The 20,584-nt window shown below is 55.5% G+C and overlaps 1 protein-coding gene across 20 annotated transcripts in view; it reads left to right on the plus strand.

The window, feature by feature from the left end:
- Agap1 (ArfGAP with GTPase domain, ankyrin repeat and PH domain 1) overlaps window positions 1–20,584 on the plus strand; it is a 473,567-nt gene that overhangs the window by 169,786 nt on the left and 283,197 nt on the right. For all 20 annotated transcript variants that reach the window (XM_078018283.1, XM_078018285.1, XM_078018287.1 and 17 more), the window contains 3 exons: window positions 9,910–9,995; window positions 13,232–13,373; window positions 18,313–18,447. In XM_078018283.1, coding sequence (XP_077874409.1) covers window positions 9,910–9,995; window positions 13,232–13,373; window positions 18,313–18,447 — 363 coding nt within the window. The remainder of the gene's footprint in view (window positions 1–9,909; window positions 9,996–13,231; window positions 13,374–18,312; window positions 18,448–20,584) is intronic.

Raw genomic sequence — 20,584 nt, forward strand, 5'->3', positions numbered from 1 at the left:
TCCTGACCATGGCAGGACAAGGCAGCGGCTGTTCTACCTGTGCGTTCACCTACGGAGACCGAGATTGCAGAAGCTGGAAAGCTGTTCAGCTGCAGGTGTGGCCTGAGGTTGACCCTTCGGAGGAAACTTGTTGGATCCTCTCACCCATTTTACGGATCAGCAAACAGGCCCCGAGGCTCAGCAGGACATCAGCTTGCTGTGCGGACTGGGATGAGCTGGCCACAGCTGGGTGTGAGGTTGAGTTTTGGGGGAGAAGTGTGACTTTCATGGAGCTTTTAGGAGTCCAGAATCTCTTCCAGTGGCAACTCTGCAAGAAGGTCCCAGGCGTGGCGCAGGGGCAGCTGAGTGGGCCTGAACTAGGGGAGCCTTGCCTTATCTTCCTGGGGGCCAGACAGGCTCTGCTGCCCAAGGAGGTGCCTGGTTGTGCAAATATGGCTCCTCCCTCCGGGCCGTTTCTCCTGTGTCCATGGCCTGTTTCAAAGTGAAGTCCTGCTGTGGCCTTCTTGGCCACCCTCCCCACAAGGTCCCTGACGATGCCATTCTTTCTCTTCAGTGACCGACTGTGCAGCAAGGTCAGGAGCTCGTTTTGCTGGGAGGATGTGCTGTCAGCACGTTTGGATGGGGTGTTTTAGGGGGAAAAACTGACAAAATGTGGGTGTGGATGGTGGAGGTTGGTCTGCATATCCCACGCTAACCACCTGGCCAAAGTGTTTTACAAGATGCAATGTGGAGAAGAGAGCTCATAATAGGTGAATTTGTGTGTGAATTTGCCAGTTGGTATTTTAACCCAGAGCTCTTGGAAACTGAAATGTAAAGAAATTGAATCCAAGTTTTGGAAATTCAAGAAGCCATCTCTCTGAACATTAGTTTTCCATCATCTTCTTGAGCAGCAAATCACATTTTTAAAAGACACTTAAAGCAGCTTTCTAGTACCTAAGAGTATTTCATCAATAAAAATTTCAGGTCCATCAATACATTTTGGACTCCTTGTTATTGAAGACAACAATACAGCTCTTTTCAAGAACATGAAATAGGACCCGAGACTCTCCACGTTTCAGTTTCACATCTGCCTTCCCATCCAGTTAATGTTCGCTTTGTTTACTTGCCGTCAAGAGTCTTGAGCTACTCAAGCGAGCGGCTCTGTGTTTTTCTTAAACCTATCAACTACTTGCAACTTCAAAGTACTCTTCAGTTAAATAAATCCAAAAGCGTTGACGTGTTAGGAAGAGTGGGACTTCCAAATGCCAAGCTCAATCGAGAGAAGAGACAGAGACGTTTCAGATCGAAGCCTCCCACCTGGAGGTAAGCATCAGATCCACGCTAAGAACTCCAGCTGATTTAGGTCACACCAGGCTGCTGGCCTGTCCCTTGTGACAAGGCAGGCTGCCTCCCGTCCACGTGCTCTTCCACAGGGCTTTCAGGTGTGCCCACATGCAGGACAAGGTTTTTGAAAGTGCGGTTTGGAGCTGCAGCTTCCCAGCTTTCCTGGTTGGGGGGGGGGGGGCATCGCTGACAGCCTGTCCATCTGCCCCTGACCTCACTTAGTTGGTTGTTACTGCAACACAGTGTCCAAAACAATCCTGTGTGAAAGCACTTGCAGCAGCCCCTCTGGTGGGGCTCCTGCTGTGTGCACCCCGGTTTTCCCGCAGGCTCAGGAGGCACATCTCTAAAGCTGAAGGCCTGCCCTAGTTTTCCGGAATTGGGGCTTTCTGGGATTTCGCTGGCCCCTTGGATCTGTACATTCGGGTCTTTCTGCATTTCAGGAGAACCCCACTGTCCTTCATCTTTGAAGACCTTTCTCCCCCTCTTGCTGGGCCTGTCGTCAGAGACCCCACTGGCCCCGCGGGTCGTCCGTCCTCTCCTGGACGCTTTCCCCAGCCCTCTGGGCTGAACCCTCTACGGGAGCCCCCCGCCACATCTCTCAGCTCCCGTCTTCTCACCCGTCCCTCCTCCGTCCCAGTGCTCTTGCCAGGCCTCTGTCCTTAGGAGCGCTGGGGTGGTTCTTGGTGCGGTCGCTCTGTGTGGGAGGTGGCCAGGTTCCCTGAGTTGGTTTTCTCTCCAGCAGCTCTGCTCCCTCCCGTCCCCTTTCCCCTGGGGGCCTTTGCATGAAGTCCTATCCTTGGCGTTCCTCCTGCGTGTCTCCCCCTCGGGCCGCTCTGACTTCACCAGGGTGAAGACTGTGGTGGTCGACCTGGGAAGGCTTCTCTCTGTTCTGAGGCACCTTGGGCTGTTGGAAGCGTCCTCTGCCCTGCCTCCTGTGGTGGGGGAAATGGGGTTGAAGAGAGCCGTCCCTTGAGTGCCCTGGACCAGAAGGGCTGGTCAGTCACCCGCATTCCCCTTTGCCGCCTGCCCCACGTGTCCCGCAGCTGCAGGGGAGTGGAGCACCTGGGCTTCGACTGCTGTCTGGACCGCAGGACCTGGGAGGGATGTCATTGCCCCTGAGGAGGGTGGCGTCACATGGGTGATTGTGTTCTGCCTGCCCCTCTGAATCGCCCTGTCGGGGCCTGTCCTGGGCATGGTATGCATGCTCATTCCCCTGCTCACCTCGGTGCCTTATGAGTCCTGTTCCTTAGTCAGGAGTCAGAGGGGGCAGGACCATGGCCGCCCTTCCTCTCCTCCCCTCCTCTTTTGGATAAAGTGATCTGGGGTGTTGCTGGGTGGGGGTGGGGCAGGAGCCAGACGCCCCTCCCACCCAGCCTCCTGAGAGCCCCCTTGCCGGTGCCCACCTGCGCGGGCTTTTATATTTAGCTGGGCCCCTTCTCTCATTCTTCTGGTGTTTAGTCCCCTCCCCGTTTCATCAGGGATTGTTAGGAAAGGCAGTCCAGTTTTGGGGCGTTCTGGCCTGCCGCGCTGACCAGGACTCCTTCCTACTTCCCTTTGTCTCACTGGGGACTGAGGGGAGGCCAGAGCTTCTCCTCTCCAGTCGGAGCCTGAGTGTCCTGCAGGTCCTTACCCCCTGTGGTGCACCCTTGGAATAGTACCTTTTTATTTCCAAATGTTACGTTTAAAAAAAAAAATTGTCAGAGCAAGTGAAATCTGATTCAGTTGAGGTTTGTAAGATGATTTACCAATAAATTTTTCACAGTGTAAAAATAACATGCGGTCCAAAATTCCTTTTAAATGTCACAATGAAAACCTTTTTCAAAGCCCCAATGTTAATAAGTTACTGACTTAAGTATTTCCCCCCCAGTTTAAAAAGCCAGATGGATTTTTTTTTTTTTTTAAATCTGGCAGCTGGGTGTGGTGGTGCATGCCTGTAATCCCACTGACTCCGGAAGCTGAGGAAGGAGAATTGAGGTCAAGGCGAGCCTCAACAACTTAGCAAAACCCTGTCTCCAGATAAAAAATGGCTGCACAGGGTGGTGCATGCCTCTTATCCCAGAGGCTCAGGAGGATCACGAGTTCAGAGCCAACCTCAGCAACTAAGTGAGGTCTTAAGCAACTCATGGACACCCTGTTGCTAAGTAAAGTATAAGCAACAACAAAAAGGTGGAAGGGGCTGGGGATGCAGCTCAGTGCTAGAGTGCCCCTGGGCTCAACCCCTGTGCTGGGAAGACAGAGGCAAATTCATGATTAAATTTGTTTTATGTTCCCTCAGGGAGAAACAAGAGTTCACTGTCCTTTTCAGTGAGTTCTCAGTCCACTTTGCTGATATTCTTCCTGTTTTATCTAAGATACCACGAAATAACAAACGAGAAAGTTTTAGGTAAAATTACAAAACATCTTCATGGAAGTCCCTGTCAGCCATGGCTGGGGGACCCCGAACTGCCTCTTGGGCTGCGTCCCCCTGGTCACAGTTGAGAAAGTGCAAGCCCATCTGCAGCCCCCAGAGAGCATCTGCTGCCCAGTGACCTAAGGGTCAGATGCTCAAATTCCCCTCCTCGTTCTAAAGGAAAAGGGGAACTGTGTGCTCTCAAATGCAGCCTTAACTCAAGAATGATTTCCAGCCTTGGCTTGTTCATGAGAATCTAAGGATGGAGACCAGCAGTGAAGAAGCTGCAGGCGGGTGTCTCGTGTGTCCCCCTCGAGGTTTTCCTAAGTGCAGTGATGGCTTCACAGCTGCAGCGGCTGTCAGTGGACCAGGGAAGGAGACCCCCTGCAGCCTCAGCAGAGGGCACTGGACAGTCTCATTTCCAGATGGGACTGCGCCACTGTCGGTCCCTAGGCCTTGGCACTCCTAGCGGGGTAAGGAGCCGCTAGGCCTTCTGGGAATGAGGTTCTCTCTGCAGCCGGCTGCGGGCATCGCAGTCGGCGTCTGAACTTTCCCTGGTGGATCTGGAAGTGTTGGGGTTACAGGATGCTGTGAGCATAATGGAGATGTCCTGGGGAGAAAGAAACCCTGCACAGAGTGTTGGGAGGCTGGCTGTCACTGCTGTCACTCTGCTGCTTGCAGAACTGCTAATGATACGTTAATAGCTTTCAGTCCAATTAGTGAAAATGATAGAACAGAAATGTCAAACATCTGCGGCGTGTTTACTCCCAACAGAGTTTTTTTTTTTTTTTTTTTTTGAATAGGAAATTGCAGTTGCTTTATTTTCCCTTCTTAAAGCAGAACTGACAACATGGATGAGACATTTAAAAGGGACCTCAGCGCAGTAGCTTTTGGCTGTGTGATTGAAGTGCCAGAAGGAACCGAGTTCTTACTCTAGCCTCCCAGATCTTGAACTCGTTCCCACAGTGTGAGGCTCAGGATCGTAACCCTGGAACTGCTGAGGTTGGACGGTAAGGGACACCCATAAGACGTCATGAAGAGACGTGGAAGAGCTGGAAGAGCCCCGCGCCGCCCTTCCTTTCCTGCCATGCTTCTCCTTTCAGGTTTGGGGAGACTGAAGCCACTTTTGAAAATAAATTGTCCCTGATGAAACATAATGTTACATAATAATAATGGGCAGGCAGAGAAGATTGACTGTCCCTCGTGCAACAAGTCTATAGCATGGGCTGTGGCAAGGTGGTGTGATAACTGGTAGGACCCTCTGGAAAATTGAATATCAAATTTTAAAAATCTACATTAAAAAGTGAACTTGGATATGGAGTTTGGGTATGTTCCCTAAAATTCAGGTAGGAAGATATCTAATGACTGAGATGAGAAGGCAGGTTTGAATTTAAAATACAGTTTGAACATTTGTGCTTCAAAAACCTGGAATCCAAAATGCTCCAAAATCCAAAACATTTGGAGAACTAATGTGATACTCAAATACTTTCAGATTTGGGATCATTTCAGATTTTCGGATTAGGGATGATCAGCTGGTGAAGGCTCTGAAGCAACTGTGGTCCCCAGCATCTTGGATAAGGGATACTTGGCCACACCAAGGGCAACAGGACCTGCAGGGACCAGCCTGCCACCAAGGATACTCTCACTCCAAGGATTTTCCTTCAGGGAAGCTGGAGAAGACAGAGTCACAGCCTGGCTTGTCACCTGACCCCCAGCACCTGCTCCCTGTGGCCTGCCTCTCCAGGTGCCAGCATGGACTCTAGTGGAGCCTGCTTGTGTCGGGAGCGCCCCTGCGTCATGTTCTCAGCCCCCCAGTCTGGGTGCCTGAGCGTTTGGTGAAATGAAAGATGAATCATGCTGTTTCAGGGGCGGGGGAAGTGACTTCAGAGCAGGAAGAGGCCTTCCGGATGGGGGCAGAGTCCCCTCCTTGTGGAGGTGCTGGAAGTTGGGTCTGCAGCCCTTCACCTGGGGTTGCCAAGCCAGAGCCATGGCCGAGTTCAGGAGGGAGCTCCGCACCTCCTGGGAGCCTTTCCTGGCTGAGGCTCGGCACCTAGAAGTACTGATCACCCAGCACCCAGGAGTACCGCTCACCTGGCACCTGAAGACATGGGCAGTGCCGATGTGCCTGTGGGGAGGAGCGTCATCCTGGCACCCTGCAAGAGCTGGGCGCTGATGCCCAGTGGTCCTGCTCCCCAGGGAGGTGGCTGAGGAGTGCCGAAGGCCTTGGGGCTGCTGCCATTGCAGGGAATGTCATTGTCCCCAGGGACAGACTCCATTCCCCTCCTTTTGCTTTGGAGGCCCCCTAGTCAGTGAGGTCAGCCTGAGCAAGGCAAGATGGCTAAGCCAGGTGGAGGGTGGACCTAGCAGGGGACCCACATGTCCTAATGTTTGGGGAGCAGCTGGGAGGGTGGGGCCAGCTGGGGCTGCACAGGGAGGCTGAGCCCTGGGGTGAGGAGGGGTGTGGGCTGGGCTCAGGACAGGGCTATGGTGGGACTCTCTGGATGTGCAGTGTCTAGAGGGGCACTGAGGCTGGAAGCCGGCAGGAGGAAGCTTGTGCAGAAACCCAGCTGAGGAGCACAGGCTGTTCTGTGAATGAGAGGCCACAGTGGAGGTTTGCAGAGGTCTGGAGGCTGGATGTTGAGGGCTGAGCAGGGAAGGGGAGGGATTCTGCATGGAGACCTGGCTGACCCCCCGCTGCTGGGTCCTCCGCAGGTTCTGAGTGCGTTTCCTCGGTTGCCCGCCCGAGAAGGAAAGCCCATGTTACAGAGGACACGGAGGCTCAGGCAGTCCAGTGGGTCTCCAGAGCTGTTCATCTCCTCAGGGCAGGGCAGGCGGGCAGGGGTGGACTGGGCAGGATGACTCCTGAGCCCTGGTGCTGGCACCCTAGGGATTGCTTATGCAGAGCAAGTCAGGGATGAGGTACCTGCTGGCTTTGTCCTCCAGGCCGTCCTCCAGGCCATCCTCCCCCAGCCCTGTGGCCTAGCCCGCTCGGCCCTCTCCAGTCTACGGCCCTTCTCTGACCGCCCCTTTGGCCAGGCTTCTCCCCACTCCTGCATGTCCACTCTCCTTTTTCTTCTTTGTGGCCTCTAGTCCCTGCTTTGGGACTTTGTGCTTGTGGGTGGGGGGACAGACACCCATGTTCCCTGGGCACAGCCTGGTGGCTTGTAGACAGTAGGCGTCCCCATGGTGTGTCCACCTTGACCAGAGGTTGGGGCGGCCAGTCAGGATTGAGATGAGGTTTCTGCAAACACTGGAGTGTGATGCTGCTGACCAGGAGGGTCCCTCTGCGCTGAAGCTCAGGTGCAAGGTCAGGCTGCAGTGCTGATTTGGAGCCACAGCCTACGCAGCTGGGGAAGACACCGCATGTGTCCATGCACAGGCCAGTGCATAGAGGAGGGCACTTGGTAGCAAGATCACGTTAGTCTGCACGGTCTGCAGCAGGCAGGTGCCGCACGCCGAAGGCTTGACAACAGAGGTGTGCTGGCTCAGTTCTGGTTCCCTGAGGCTGTGAGGGAGAACCTGTCCCCCCCTCTCTCAGCTTCTGGTGGTTTTCTGGGCTTGGAAATCTCTGCTTTTGTCTTCTTGTGGCATCCATCGTGTGTGTCCCCACATTCCCCGTGTTGTGTTAGACCACCTTATGCCAGTATGACCTCCTAATGTCATATCGAGGCCAGGGAGTCCAGGACTTCAACCTGCGCTTGGAGGGTGATGGTGGCCTGGCAGGATGTCGTGCTGCCCGTGGGTCAGAGTGATCAGCATTGGTCTGAACGGCTGCAGCACTTGGAGGGCCTGGCACGGTTGCCCAGCTCTTAGGGCATTTCTGGAGCACCGAGGACAGGCCATCCTGAGGCCTTGGAAGCTCAGCCCTGGCCACCAGGATCCCTGGCTTTGCTCAGCTTCTCAGCTTCCAGGAAGTCTGCTGTGGGAAGGATGTAGGCAGAGTGTCCCCTGGGGGACCCGGCAACCCCAGGCGAGTTCTAAGGTTCTGCCTTGAGATCGCTTAAATAGCTTCAAGCACAGACGTCTTCCTGTGATCAGAGGGTCCACGGTTTAACAGACCCGACCTGCTAGACTGCCTCAGGCAGGCTCACCATGGCTGTGCCCATACTCTGGTGCCCACAGTTAGAACTCAGAGTTGTAGGGAAGGTGTGTAAACTCTGGCACTGACCCTGTTTGCCTCCCCTGACCCCGGCCAGTGTGACTGACTGGGTCTCCAGAGTCTTGGTGTGAAGGAGGAGGTTTTCCCAAGGAGACAGAGACAGATTGGTTTTCCAAATGTCATTTTTCTTGAAAGGTTGAACTCGGCCCATCTCACCGGGAAGTAGCAGGTGCCCGGCCTCTCTTGTTTAGCAAGTTAAAAACGGGGAAATCATTTTTGTCTTCTTGGCCTCTGCTGGAAGTCCTCCGGAAACCAGGGTCACTGTGTTGGGTTTGTCTTTTATGAGAGGACACAGTGACCTTGGCTGACGTGGTGAACGACACTGCCTTGCCAGGGCTGCTCCCGTGGTCTGGGCACCCTGCCCACCAGGGTTTCCTTGATCACTTACTCAGCCCCCCACCCCTCCCAGGTAGAGCAAGGTGAAGAGAGGGGATGAGAAAGGCCAGGCCACTCAGCTGGTGGGGGGCAGCCCCAGGGTGCGGACAGAGCGTTGGAGTATGTGGGCTTGACCTCAGACGGCCGTCACCCCTAGGGGGTGTCTGGTGTGTCCGATGGGACACGGCCCTGCTGTGGAAGGGTGTTGTCCTCCTCTTAACCCAGGAAGAACCCAGGATTCAGGACCTTAGGTCACTTTCAGGTGTTCTTGCAGCTGGGAAGGGTCGGTGGAGGACTTGTCTGGGCGCAGTGTCCTTCCCATCTATCCCTGCTGCGGCCCTCACCTAGTGCGTCTGCCTAGCCCTCTTCTTGGACCCTGCTTCTCTCTGCAGCGTGAGCCCTGGCTGCAGAGCTGGAGGTTTTTCTTGTGTTTCACTCCAAGCAAACTCAGCAAAGCAAGCGGTGTTCCCTGGAGGGCTGGACAGGTGTGGGGAGAGTAACCTCGTGTGTGTGCAGGTCCAGGCGACCTGGCAAGCTTGGGTAAGAAGGTCAGTGGGCCCCGGCCTCAGGTGGCAGCCTCCCTCTGGAGGGCCCTGGACACTTGTTGGGGTTGGGGCAGGAGCTCTGTGTTCAGCCTCGTGGGCAGTGAAGTGGCCCAGACCTGGGATTCTAAGTGGAAGGTCCCTGGTGCAAGGGAGGCACAGGCCTGCACACAGTCCCTGGGCCGGTGGGGAGGCCTGGCAGTGTCGTCCTGGAGAGTTGGGTTGTCTGGCTCCCGTGGTGTTCTTAAGGTGTCTTCCTAGAGGAGTTGACAGCGAGAGGCGGGACATGAGGTGCTGCTTTCTCAGAGTCAGGAATGGAGGATCCCTGTGAGGGCGACTCAGCCCGGAATCTCGAAAGCCATTTGTCTTTGGTGTGGCGGAGGAATCCAGGCGTGGCCTTCTGTGGAGGCCTGTGGTCCAGGCCACCTGGGTGTGCAGGGCAGCCCCGGCAACCTGCTCCCTCCCGTCCCCCATGCCCTGGCAGGGTCCCTGGTGGTCTCGCTAACCCAGCGTGCTCTCTAACGCCTCTTGTCAGCCCGCTGCACCACTGTCCCGGCCGCACGGAGGCCCGTCGGTAGTTCTGTCTAACCCGTGTGTGCTAGTCCAGCGTCCTTCCCTCGATGTGACTCTGACCGCGGAGACCCCACTCATGATGTTCTGTGTTTCCTCTCAAAAACTGGGTTTCCCTTGAGGAGAATGCAAGTTCTCAGCCCTGGACTTAGCGGTACTTTGTGGACGAGGCAGCTGTCAAGCATGAAAAATTTGTCTTGTGAACCCAACAAGAGAATGATGATTTTGGTGTTCTCTGTTTCCCAGTGAGAGAGAATTTCTGAATTTACATATAAAGACTACAAAAAAATCCCACGCTTCTCAGCCAGAGTGCCTGGCCTGGCACAGTGCCTTCAAACAGTGCTTGGGTTCTTAAAGACACTTTTTAAAATCTGGGTTCGGTTCTAAAATTCAGTGGTTGTGGGAGACCTCCGAAATCCAGTCCTAGATACTCAGAGCTAGTTGCCCCCAGGCCGCTGCCGAGGGTGTATTTTTCCACAAGCGAAGCCCACGTCTGTCTGCCCTCCTCCCGCCCTGTTTTCCTCTATAACGTGGTGTTCTGTGTGTGGCAGGTGGCAGGTTCAAGAAAGAGATTGTCGTTGATGGACAAAGCTATCTGCTGCTGATTAGAGATGAAGGGGGCCCCCCAGAGGCACAGGTGAGTAGTGCATGCGCTCCAAAACCAGTTCTGCCTTCTGCTTTCTACGGTTCTGATTTGACAGGCTGTTCTAGAAATGAGTCATGCCCTTCCAAAAGAGAGACATCGAAACCCACAAAAGTCAGTCTGTGGGCCCATTTTTTTCACTTTCTGCATTTTTAGGAAGGAAGGAGAAGCAAAATCTGCACTGATTTGTCAATTCGGTTGAAATAGCAGCTGGAAGTTCCTGTGGTTTATTTGTTTCTTTTTTTCCTGTTAACCTGTTTGATCTCCAGGGCACTGAGGTCGTGGTAGGAAGTCATTTGGGTAGACTTGGAGCCAGTCTTCTTTCTGCTGCTGGTAAACCTCAGGAGTTGGGGTCTCCGGATCTTGGCCCACACAAGTCTCCCCTAAAAACTGGTCTGCAGCATATTGTGATTTTTTTTTTTTTAATTCCTAGAAAGATGGGAATCCTGGGAGCAAAGTGGCAAAAGCATGGAAAGCTTCTTTCTTGGGTTTCCTTGTCCACGTGTTGTTCTGCCCACCTTGTAATTTTGCTAGTAAATGCTGGAAAGGAGGCAAGAGCTAGTAATAGCCAGTGACCACGGATGCCCCCTTCGGACATCTTGAACTTACCTCCTTGAGAAGCTGAACATAGAGTTATAAGGATGGTTAAAGTGAGAGATGTTGGACATGGGGGTTGTTGAAGGTCTAGGACCTCACTCAAGGCACACTGTGAGGATGCTGAGGAAATGTCACGGTTACCCTGTCCCATCAGCCCTGGACACCAGTGGTTGTGGGGTGCATCCATGTTGAAAGAGAGTGCTGCCAGTTAAACTATGAAACTGCAATAATAAGGCACAATTGGACCACAGAGGTTAAAAATGAAAAGTTTGCCACCTTAGCATGAGTGAGGGCTCCGTGACAGTAAGGGAACATCTTGAACACGTGTTGAAGGGGCAGGAGGCTGGTCGCAGCCAGGTTGAGTGCCTATTTAGGGATCATCAGTGGCTGGCCCGTGTGGCTGCGGCCAGGGCCATCCTGAAGGTTTGGGAGGTCAGCTTACATACTGGGGATGCCTTTTCCCTAAGAAGCTCCTGAGGGGCTGGGGGTGTAGCTCAGGCTGGAGTGTGTGCTTGGCACTCCCAAGGTCCTGGGTTCAATCCCCACACCAAAGTCCAAACTAAAAATCAAAGCCTTTTTTTCCTGTGCTTTTATTCTGAAGTCCACGCCTATTGCTTCCATATCCCCCGACCCCCTGCAAGCCGGAGAAATCCCAGCATTTTGTCTCAAGTGGAATTTTTCCTGAGGGTCTTTGCTCTAACCTCCTTGGAAAACGCATCTTTTATGTAGTTTGGAATGCCTAGAATATGCAGCGCCATCTGTTGTAACAGTAGTCTCCTTCCTCAGTCACACAGTCAGATGAGGAATTGCTTTAAGGGAAGCGTGGAGACGATGGCACAGCCGCTGCCTTCTCTGTTTCCTCTTGTGCCTCTGCAGGCTCACTGTCACCTTGTCACCTGGGGTGCCTGCACTCCTCACGGTGGTATCCTGGAATCACTGAGGCCAGCTGGGGGCGCAGCACTTTTGAGATCTCGCCCCCAGGCTGGGGGCCAGGATGTGGGGTTGAGGTGTGTACCCAGGGCTTCCTGCAGCCCCACCAGGCTGGGGTAGGGCTAGGACCCCCGGGAGGTCTCCTTGGCCTCCGACTAGGAAGGGGTTGAAGTTTCCCTGAGAACAAGACGCTTTCTCCAGGATTAAGTAAAGATCTCCTTTAGGGGAGTATCAAGATAGGACCGGATTTCGGATTTCTTCCTTGTTCTGGGTCACTTCCTGTTGTCTGTCTGACAATAATGGCCTCTTGAAGGAAGTTGTAGGGCTTCTTGTGGCTTCTGTAATCTTATGGTAGTGCAGAAACTCGGCCAGTAAATGGGTATTTTTTTCTTTTAAAGTGGCAATTTCTAATGGGGAAGCTGTTGGAGTGGGTGGGTATTTGCCTAGTACCGGGGCAGCCAGAGTGTTCGCTCTGGAGAGCAGGGACCTTGTGATTCACGGGTCTCAGCCTCCCGTTCAGGGCAGCGGGCCCTCCTCCCGTGCTGGTGCCCAGGGGAGACCGCCACTCCAGGTGAGAGAAGGGGAATCCGCCCTTCCTCTCAGGCCTGCCCACAGCGCTCTGCTCCACGTTCCTATTTAATTTTATATGTTTCATTAGACCCTTGGGTTTCTAAAAGTTTTATCATGGGAACCCTTCACATGTAACTGAGAAGTTTTTTAGTTTAAGTGGAGTCGGAGTTTAACCCACAGGAAGTTTGCCCACCTGTGTCAGAAGTCACGGAACCTTCCTGAGGGACTGTTGTTTCTTTCAGGGAGGACGAGCAGGATGCTGTAGGTTTGTTTCATTTTCCCTCGGAAGGAAAGAGGAGGGACTTTGGTGCCAGACAGGTGGGATCTCCAAGCCGCTGGGCCATTAGTGGTGCGAGGGGGTAGCTGTGGGCACCCCCAGGCACACAGCCTCCCGAGGGGGTTGGTACCAGTAGAAGGCAGTGGGGGCTGGCAGTGTGTTGTCTCCCAGAAAGAGCATGTGTGTGGGGCCAGCTGGATGCAGGAAAAACGAGGGTAAAAGGCAGCCGTGAGTCCCTCCCTGGCGATTGCTCGCCGAGGCCTTCTCACAGATGTGTGACGGTTAACTTAGAGGGTGCTGGCCGAGTTGGTCGCAGCAGACCTTCACCACACGAAGGCCCTTCCTGATAGATGGGTGGCTGGTGTGGGCAGTGGGGCGCTGGGGGATTCCTGGGCATGCTGTGGGCTGGAAGAGGCGCTCCCTCTCAGCACGGCAGCCTATCCAGGTGCCCTGGAGGGACTGAAGAGGAGAGTCAGTGCAGGACACAGCCTGGGGCCACCCTCGGTGCCCATCTCCAGGCCCGGGAGGCCAGGCAGGTGGTCTAGTCATCTAAGCGCAGGGCTGCACCTGCTGGGCCGGGCAGAGGGTGGGCATCCAGGCCTCGGAATCCACGGGGCGGTGGTGCAGTTGTGTCCCACGTGGGGTCTGGTGGGAAGAGGACCAGGGTCCCACTCCTGGGGAAGCAGGGAGGCTCTGCACTTAGAAGGACGAAGAGGTGCCTAATGATGAAGTCACCACAGGCATCCGGACGTCCTGCGGTTCCAGGCCTGCCTCTGGGCTCTGGACGGCCCAGCGCTGCGCGCCCTCTCCCCTCACGAGCCCCCCCAGCTCCTGCTCTCACCCGCTCTCTCCGCAGTTCGCTATGTGGGTGGACGCTGTCATATTTGTCTTCAGCCTGGAGGACGAGATCAGTTTCCAGACCGTGTACCACTACTACAGCCGGATGGCCAACTACCGCAACACCAGCGAGGTGCCGCTTGTGCTGGTGGGGACCCAGGGTGAGTGCCCCGCACGGCTAGCCAAGGTTCCCTGGCTTACACCTGCCATGTGGTGTGCAGGGCTCCGAAAGTGGGCTGAGGCAGAAAGGGCGCTGGGACTGAGTGCACGCAGGTCCCCTGATGTGCACCTGTCACTCCTGATGTGATTCTGTGGAGACGCTCGTCAGCAGGCTCAGAGGAACAACACACAGACAACACACATCCCAGATGTACACACAGCACATATACATGTACAACACAGATACACAGCATACCCACAGTATAGACACACACGCAACACGCCTATGCACACACACATGACATACAGTGCACACAGACTATGTAGATATATATAGCGTGCAACACAGATGTACCCAAAATACACAATACAGCCACACAGTCGACACACAACCCATCCATACAGGTACATAAACAGCACATACAACACCGATGGGGACCCAGGGTGTGTGCCCCGCATGGGCCTACAACACACACAAAGCATACGACGTTCACGCAGCACAAATATACGTACAACACACGCTAGACATAACAGATATACCTGTAACCCAGAGAAGCACGCGTCACATGCAGAGAACAGACATACTACACAGAACATGGATCTGTACTACACACAACATAGATAGGCAACACACTCATCACATACACACATCCTGAGTGCTTTAGAAAACATCCGTTTTATCTTGCCTTCTATATTATATTTTAATTCCTTGTTGTATAAATTAATTTATAAGCAGACCCTAACTTATAAAACAAGCCTGTTTTGGCTCTCAGCGCACCTTTAAAGTGATACTTGACTTCTGACACCTGGCTACCAGTGTCCCGTGGTCTGCGTCTTGTTTTTGACACCTTGTGGTCCTGCAGTGTGGGGCCACTGGGGGCCTGCTGCTTATGTCCTTAGACTCTTGGAGAAGGGGCCGTTGCATGGACTCACACATGGCGCCCTTGCTCCTGATCACAGATGCTGTGTTGCTCTGGGGTCTGAGTGAGGCGGCCTGTGGCTTCTTTTTACCCATCGGATGAAGCTCACTCTAAAGGGCTCTGTCAGACACACAGGGGATTTTAAAAGTGCTCACGCCAAGTGGCTCGAGTCCCCTTCCTTTGTGGTGTGTGGCCTGCTGTTGGCAGTGCCTTTGGGACCAGCGGGTACATGTGCCTTCACACACTGATGTCGGGCTCCAGTTGGGCAGCACCAGTGTGACCGTTGAGGAACATGCTGTGTGCTGCCCTGGGTGAGCTGTGAGCGAGCTCAGCAGTGCCCCGACCCACGTCCTCTCGCCAGGTCACGGTGAAGGGCATGTGAGTGGCTGGAGTGGCGTGCCCTAAGCCCAGGGCACTTCTCAGGGTGCTGGTGAGAAAGGTCAGAGTTGGCACTTGTAATGGCCAGAGGGCTCATTAGTGAAACCTTCAGAGCCAGAGGCGGTTTGGGCCTAAAACCAGATGGAAGAGCTTCTTCATGCCTGCAGCACCCTCTAGTGGTCCCTGGGAGACAAGGACTCGCCTGGAAGAAGCCCTGGGTTCTGTTTTTATTGGTGCGTGTTGATGACGACATAGTGGGTGTCACTGTGGCATAGCCGCACATGCATCTAGCAGAGTTGGGTCACTCTTACTGCCCAGCACCTTCCCTGTCCCCAGGCCCCCTCCCGCTTGGCCCCTTCCTGTGTCCCAGGGGTCTCCCTCTGCTGTCTTGGCCTCTCCCCCTGTGCCTTCCGCAGCTCTGGTTCCAAATTCACGACTCAACCAACTGTGGATTGAGATTATTTTTCTTGAAATGTCATCTGTCCTGGACACGTGCAGACTTACCTTGTCACTGTGCTCTAAACCCCTCAGTGTAGCAGCTGTTTCTGTGGCACTCACGAGTTCTTTGGGCACCGCGAGTTTCCCAGGGACGACCAGAGGCATGCGGGAGGGTGCCTGGGCTCTGCACAGGTGCTGCGCTGTGTCAGTGAAGGCCCAGGGCACCGGCGAGTGTTGGTGTCCTGGGAGGTCCTGGGACCTACCCAGGTGGCCGCTGAGGGATGACAGCGTGCAGTGCTGGCCTATCCGAGGTCCTGGCCTGGGTGAAGTGCTCATCTCAAGGAGGCTCTGCGTAAAGCTACCTTGCAGGGGAGGAGATGAGCTGCTCCCGAGGCTCGCCACGGTGTGTCTGAGCAGTCACTGGAGGCCACTCAGTTTGGGGAGGCTTGGGTTTAGGACTCAGCTGCCTCCTGGCTGCAGGCTTGAGGCACGTAGGTTCCCAGGCTGGGCTGGAAGGCTCGGAGTTGGGGCGTGTGTCCTTTGCACACAAACCAGTGTTTCTGCTGGTGGAGTGAAATAGAGTGAAGTGAGACACAGGTTTTGGGGACACATACCCTTCGGCATGATCTGCCGTGACCTGGTGGCCTGAAACATAGCTTGTCAGGGCTCTGGCAGGGTAGGCAGGAATTCATGGAGGGCACTCGGTGTGCCAGTGGGCACATGATGAGTGTCTGACAGTGGCTGCTGCTGTTCCTTGTATTTCAGCGTACGGCTGGCTTAGAGGGGCCCTGCTTGGGCTGGCAGAAGCTCATCCCTCTCTGCCCCTGTGCCTGGGGATAAGTCTGTTCCTCTGAGCTGCCTTCCCTAGCTGAGAAGGGATCATCTGCGCCTCCCCCAGGTCATCTGGGTCCGTGGAGGTGGCTGAGGACAGCCACCAGAGACTGAAGCAGCTCTCATGAAGCAGAAGTCGTGGGCTTGAAGCCACAGGTGGGCACCGAGCTGAGGAGCCTTGTCAAGGGTGACCCTCTGGAGGGGAGCTTGGGCACTCAAGAGGCTCCTGTCTCACTGTAGCTCTGTTCTCCTTAGTCCAGCCACACCCCAGATGTACAGAAAAGTTAGGGCGTGGCTCACCTAAGGCCCTCTGCTTCTTCACCCACCTCACCAATGGCCAGCACCTGGGGCCTGGGTGAAGAAGGCTGGGGCGAGCATGGGCTCCCAAGGCTGCTGTGCACCCCAGTCTCTGAAGCCTGTGCATTCACAGTGCTGTGCAAGAGACCAAACAGGAAAGGTGGTGCACGAGGGCCTGAAGCTTCTGCCCTGCAGGTTGGGGTAGGTGGCTTCAGAGGTGGGGATTTGGGCCAGGGAAGGAACCCAGGAAGAACTCTGCTCATTGGCCCAGGCTGCAAGGTCTGGGAGGTCCAGGGGGACGGGCACTGGGCATGGGAGGTGAGGAACTGTGTGTGCACGGGGCCGTGGCTGAGCCAGGGCTGCCGGATGCTTGTTAAGCAGAACGTGTTTTAAAGGCTTGCTGATTAGATGGACAGGAGGAGGGAGCCAGGTCTGCGCAAAGCTGCAGGGTCAAAGTGGAATGAGAAACGAGCCTAGGATGAGACCCAGCCGTGGAGTGTGGTCGAGAGGTCACAGGTGGGCTTGGTGCACCTGTTCGGGCAGGTGACAGGGAGGTGGAGCCGGTCCTTCACCCAGGACTAGGGGCCGTGGAATGCTGGGTCCCAGCATGGGATCCTGGATGGGTGCTCTGAGACCTCACCTCAACTTGCAGTTTCTAACTTTCCCCCCATTTTCCTTACACATGGTGCAATGCAAGTCAGATTTTCTAATCTATAAGACAAGAAGATAGGCGGCGGCGTCCTGTGACTCCACGCCCAACACCTGGGGAATGTCATGGAGCCGCTCTGATGAGCCTCGTCCTGACTCAGGCTCTGGTGTTTCCCTACCAAGGTCAGATCAAACTTATTCCACAGGACTAAAGAGTAAAATAGGGACAAAGGAGAGGGGGGGGGAATGGATGACCTGCTTCCTCTCCGTGTCTTGTTCTTACGCTTCAGGTGCACTTTCCACACCAAGCATCAGGACTCCAGCTTTGGTAGGGCTTGTGCTGAGGTTGCTCTGCTGCTTGACACCCCCCTGGTGGCTTCGCTCAGAGAGAGCTCAGTTGCTTTCCTTAGCATAAGAGCATGCAAACCCCGAAAAAGCGCAGGTTACCTAACTGTCTCTGAAGCAGAGCAGTCACCTCTACGCGCACTCAGTGGCCCCGAGCATGCGGACCCTGCTGGGTGCCAGGCCTGATGTGATGGCAGGGCTGAAGAAAACAGGTGTTTCGGGGGGGTGGGGGGCGCTGGAGCCGATGCCACAGGTACCCTCCAACTCTCTGTGACCCGAGTGGCTCACACCACCTTACATTGCTCCCCACTTCCGAGCCAGACCTCAAGGCAGCCCGCAGGCCCTGCTGCCCCCCTCCGCCCCCACCCCGCACCTCCCTGGGCGTGTGGGTGCTCTCCCTCCACGGGTGTCGGGCCACCCCCCTCTGCCAGGTGTGCCTTCCTAGTGGCTTCATTAGAATCGCAGGGCTGGGCTGGGTTGTGGCTCGGTGGCAGAGCACTTGCCCAGCTTGATTTTCAGCACCACAGATAAATAAAACAAAGTTCCTCAGCAACTAAACAGAATCCAACCAACCAGCCGACCCCAGGGGCTCCTGAACTGCCTCAGGTGGCCCCCACAGCGGCCGTTACACCCCTAGTCGTCCCTGCTTCTGGCCATCTAGAATGTCGCTGCAGGAACACACAGTCTCCATGGTAGAGCAGGTCCAGGCACCTAGCGGGGGCCAGTGGACACTGACCCAGTGGGAGAGTGGTCGAAGGGCCAACCCCAGAGCAGGAGCATTGTCCGTGGACGCTGTCACATGGAAGGTGACGTGGCCTCTGGGTCCTCGTTCGTCCTTCTTGCGCCTGCCTCCTGCCGTTCTGGACCGCGGTTCTGTTCCCACGTAGCAGCTCTCCTGTGGCACCAGCTCCTAGCCAGGGCGACGGACGCGCTGGGGTTCGAGCTGATACTTTGGGGTAAACTGTTTTCAAAACGCAGGTTCTTGGTCAGTGTGCTTTGAGCCATGCGGGCACCTGAAGTCACAGACCCACCACCATTTGTGTACATTGTCACTGTGCTGTCACTCTCTGATCTTCTGTTCCAGATGCCATCAGTTCCACGAACCCGCGGGTCATCGATGACGCCAGAGCGCGGAAGCTCTCCAATGACCTCAAGAGGTGCACATACTACGAGACGTGTGCCACCTACGGGCTCAACGTGGAGCGGGTCTTTCAGGACGGTAAGTGCCACCGAGACTCTGGTAGCTCTGCGACCCAGGTGCCACTCCAGAACAGGCTGTGCCCATCAGTGGTGACAGGCCCAGCAAGGGGACAGAGGAGATTGCCCTTCTGTTCCGCTGTCAGTGGTGTGCTCAGGAGCGAGAGGAAGTCGCCTGCCTGAAGACAGCCCCGGGGTGGGTTCTGTGTGGCCTTCTCGCCCTCCTGGGTGGGCGGACCTCTGCTGGCTGGTAGCAGTTCCCGGGCTCCGTCAGCCTGCGAGGGGCGATTTCCCAGGTGAGCACTCATTGTGCCTCCAGGCCTGTCTTTAGGGAAGGGCTTAAATTGGGCTTTCAGAAACCTAAGCTGAGAGAAGAGTCAGGTTTGGGCCACTCAGGGCCTGCCCGAGGTCCAGCACTTAGACCCGTGGACGCCATTGCATTTGATTTTTGATCTCCCACTTGCAGGGGCAGCCACAAGTCAGATGGGAATATCCCAGAGGAGCTTTGGGTTCTCCCAGGGGTCACACTCGTGTCCACAAGGGGGTGCCAGGTGTCAGTAATGAGCTGGAGTGTGACATAGGGTGGTCTCTGGCTCTGGGGTCAGAAGGTCTGGGGAAGGTCTCGGGGAGTTACAGTCTTGAGGAGGGTGCCCTGGGCCGGGGTTCCATTTCTGCTGATGTCTTGGGAATTCAGTGCTGGGCCCCCCACTCCTGGTTTAAACCTACAGAGGTAGAAACATGTCTGTACCCACTGTTCTGGTGTGACGGGATTGTCACAGAGTGGGCCAGCCAGGCCTGGACCCTTGAGGGCCTCCTGGGCTGTGCAGAGGTCATCGGGGCCTGTTGACCCTGTCAGCACTGGCACAGTGTCTGCACTGGTCCTCTGGCCCCAGAGTGGGCTGCCGGGCCCACTCGGCTCTCCAGCTCCGTTGCGGGTGAGCCGAAGGAGTGCCACACTTCCCTGCTCTAGCAAGGCAGGGTCTCAGGTTCGTGCCCCGCCCCCCTTCTGCAGCCAGGCTCCTCTCCAGCTCTGCATTTCACCTCCCTTTTAGCACATTGGTCCCATTGCACCCTTCCTGGCTCACTGTTCCTCATCACCTCTCCCAGTGCCCATTCTGAAGAAGCTGGACTTCCCTGAGAAGGAGCTCAGAGCCCCTGGGGTCCCACTGTCCTCCCCTGCCCACTCTGCAGCCAGCCCTGCCAGGAATGTGTCCTGTGGGCCGCAGCCTTTGTGTGAAGCCCTCACAGCCCAAGTCACTTGGTGTTTGCGGCTCCACGAACCTTAGAGGACTGGGAAGAACCACCAAGGAAGTGCTGGGCTCCCGAGAGGTGTCTCCGACAGGGTTTGGTGACTGTCTGAGCTCATGTGGCGTGTGGAGAGGAAGAGCCCAGAGCTGCGCCTGGCTGGCCACTCTGCGTGGGCTTTCTTGACGCGCAGCCACGCCCATCTGGGGCTCAGCAGGCTTGGTGGGCTGGGCCCTCTCAAGATCAGAGCTGACTTGTGGATCAGTTTATTCTCTTCTGTGATTACTTCTTACATTTATTGTAGTTATAAATGTGAATTTTCCTTTATTTCCTTAAATATGGTAAAGTTAATTCCAGGGAACAGTGAGATTACAGGGCCTCCCCGCCAAACACCCTGTCTTGGTCCATTCTGGCTGCTGTAGCAGATGACCATGGACTGAGGTCTGAAACCACAAAGATCCCTCTCAGGTCTGGAAGCTGGACGTCTGAGGTGGAGGTGCGGCTGATCTGGGGCAGGGGAGGGCTCTCTTTCTGGCTTGCAGGTGGCCCTCTAGTGTCCTCACAGAGAGCAGTGAGAGGTGGCAAGCTCGCTGCCATCCCCACCTGCACACTCCTCCCACCCACGAGGGCTCCACCCTCAAGCCCTAATCAGCTCCCAGAGGCCCACTGCCGGCCTCCACGCTGGGGCCAGGGTTCTAGCATGACAGTTTTAGGGATGCAGACCTGAAGGCCATAGCACCCCAGAATGCTGGGGCCTGCCTGGCAGTCGCCTGGACAGGAAGCACTTCACTGGCATCTTCAGGTAGGGTGCTGGCCGGGGGTAGAGAGGAGAGTTCCAAAGGCCAGTTGTCAAGACAAAGGATTCCCATCATTCCCAGAGACCCTCGAGTCACGCCGTGCTTGGGGGCCCATGC

The sequence above is a fragment of the Ictidomys tridecemlineatus genome, chromosome 7 (assembly GCF_052094955.1).
Source record: "Ictidomys tridecemlineatus isolate mIctTri1 chromosome 7, mIctTri1.hap1, whole genome shotgun sequence".
Taxonomy (NCBI): Eukaryota; Metazoa; Chordata; class Mammalia; order Rodentia; family Sciuridae; genus Ictidomys; species Ictidomys tridecemlineatus.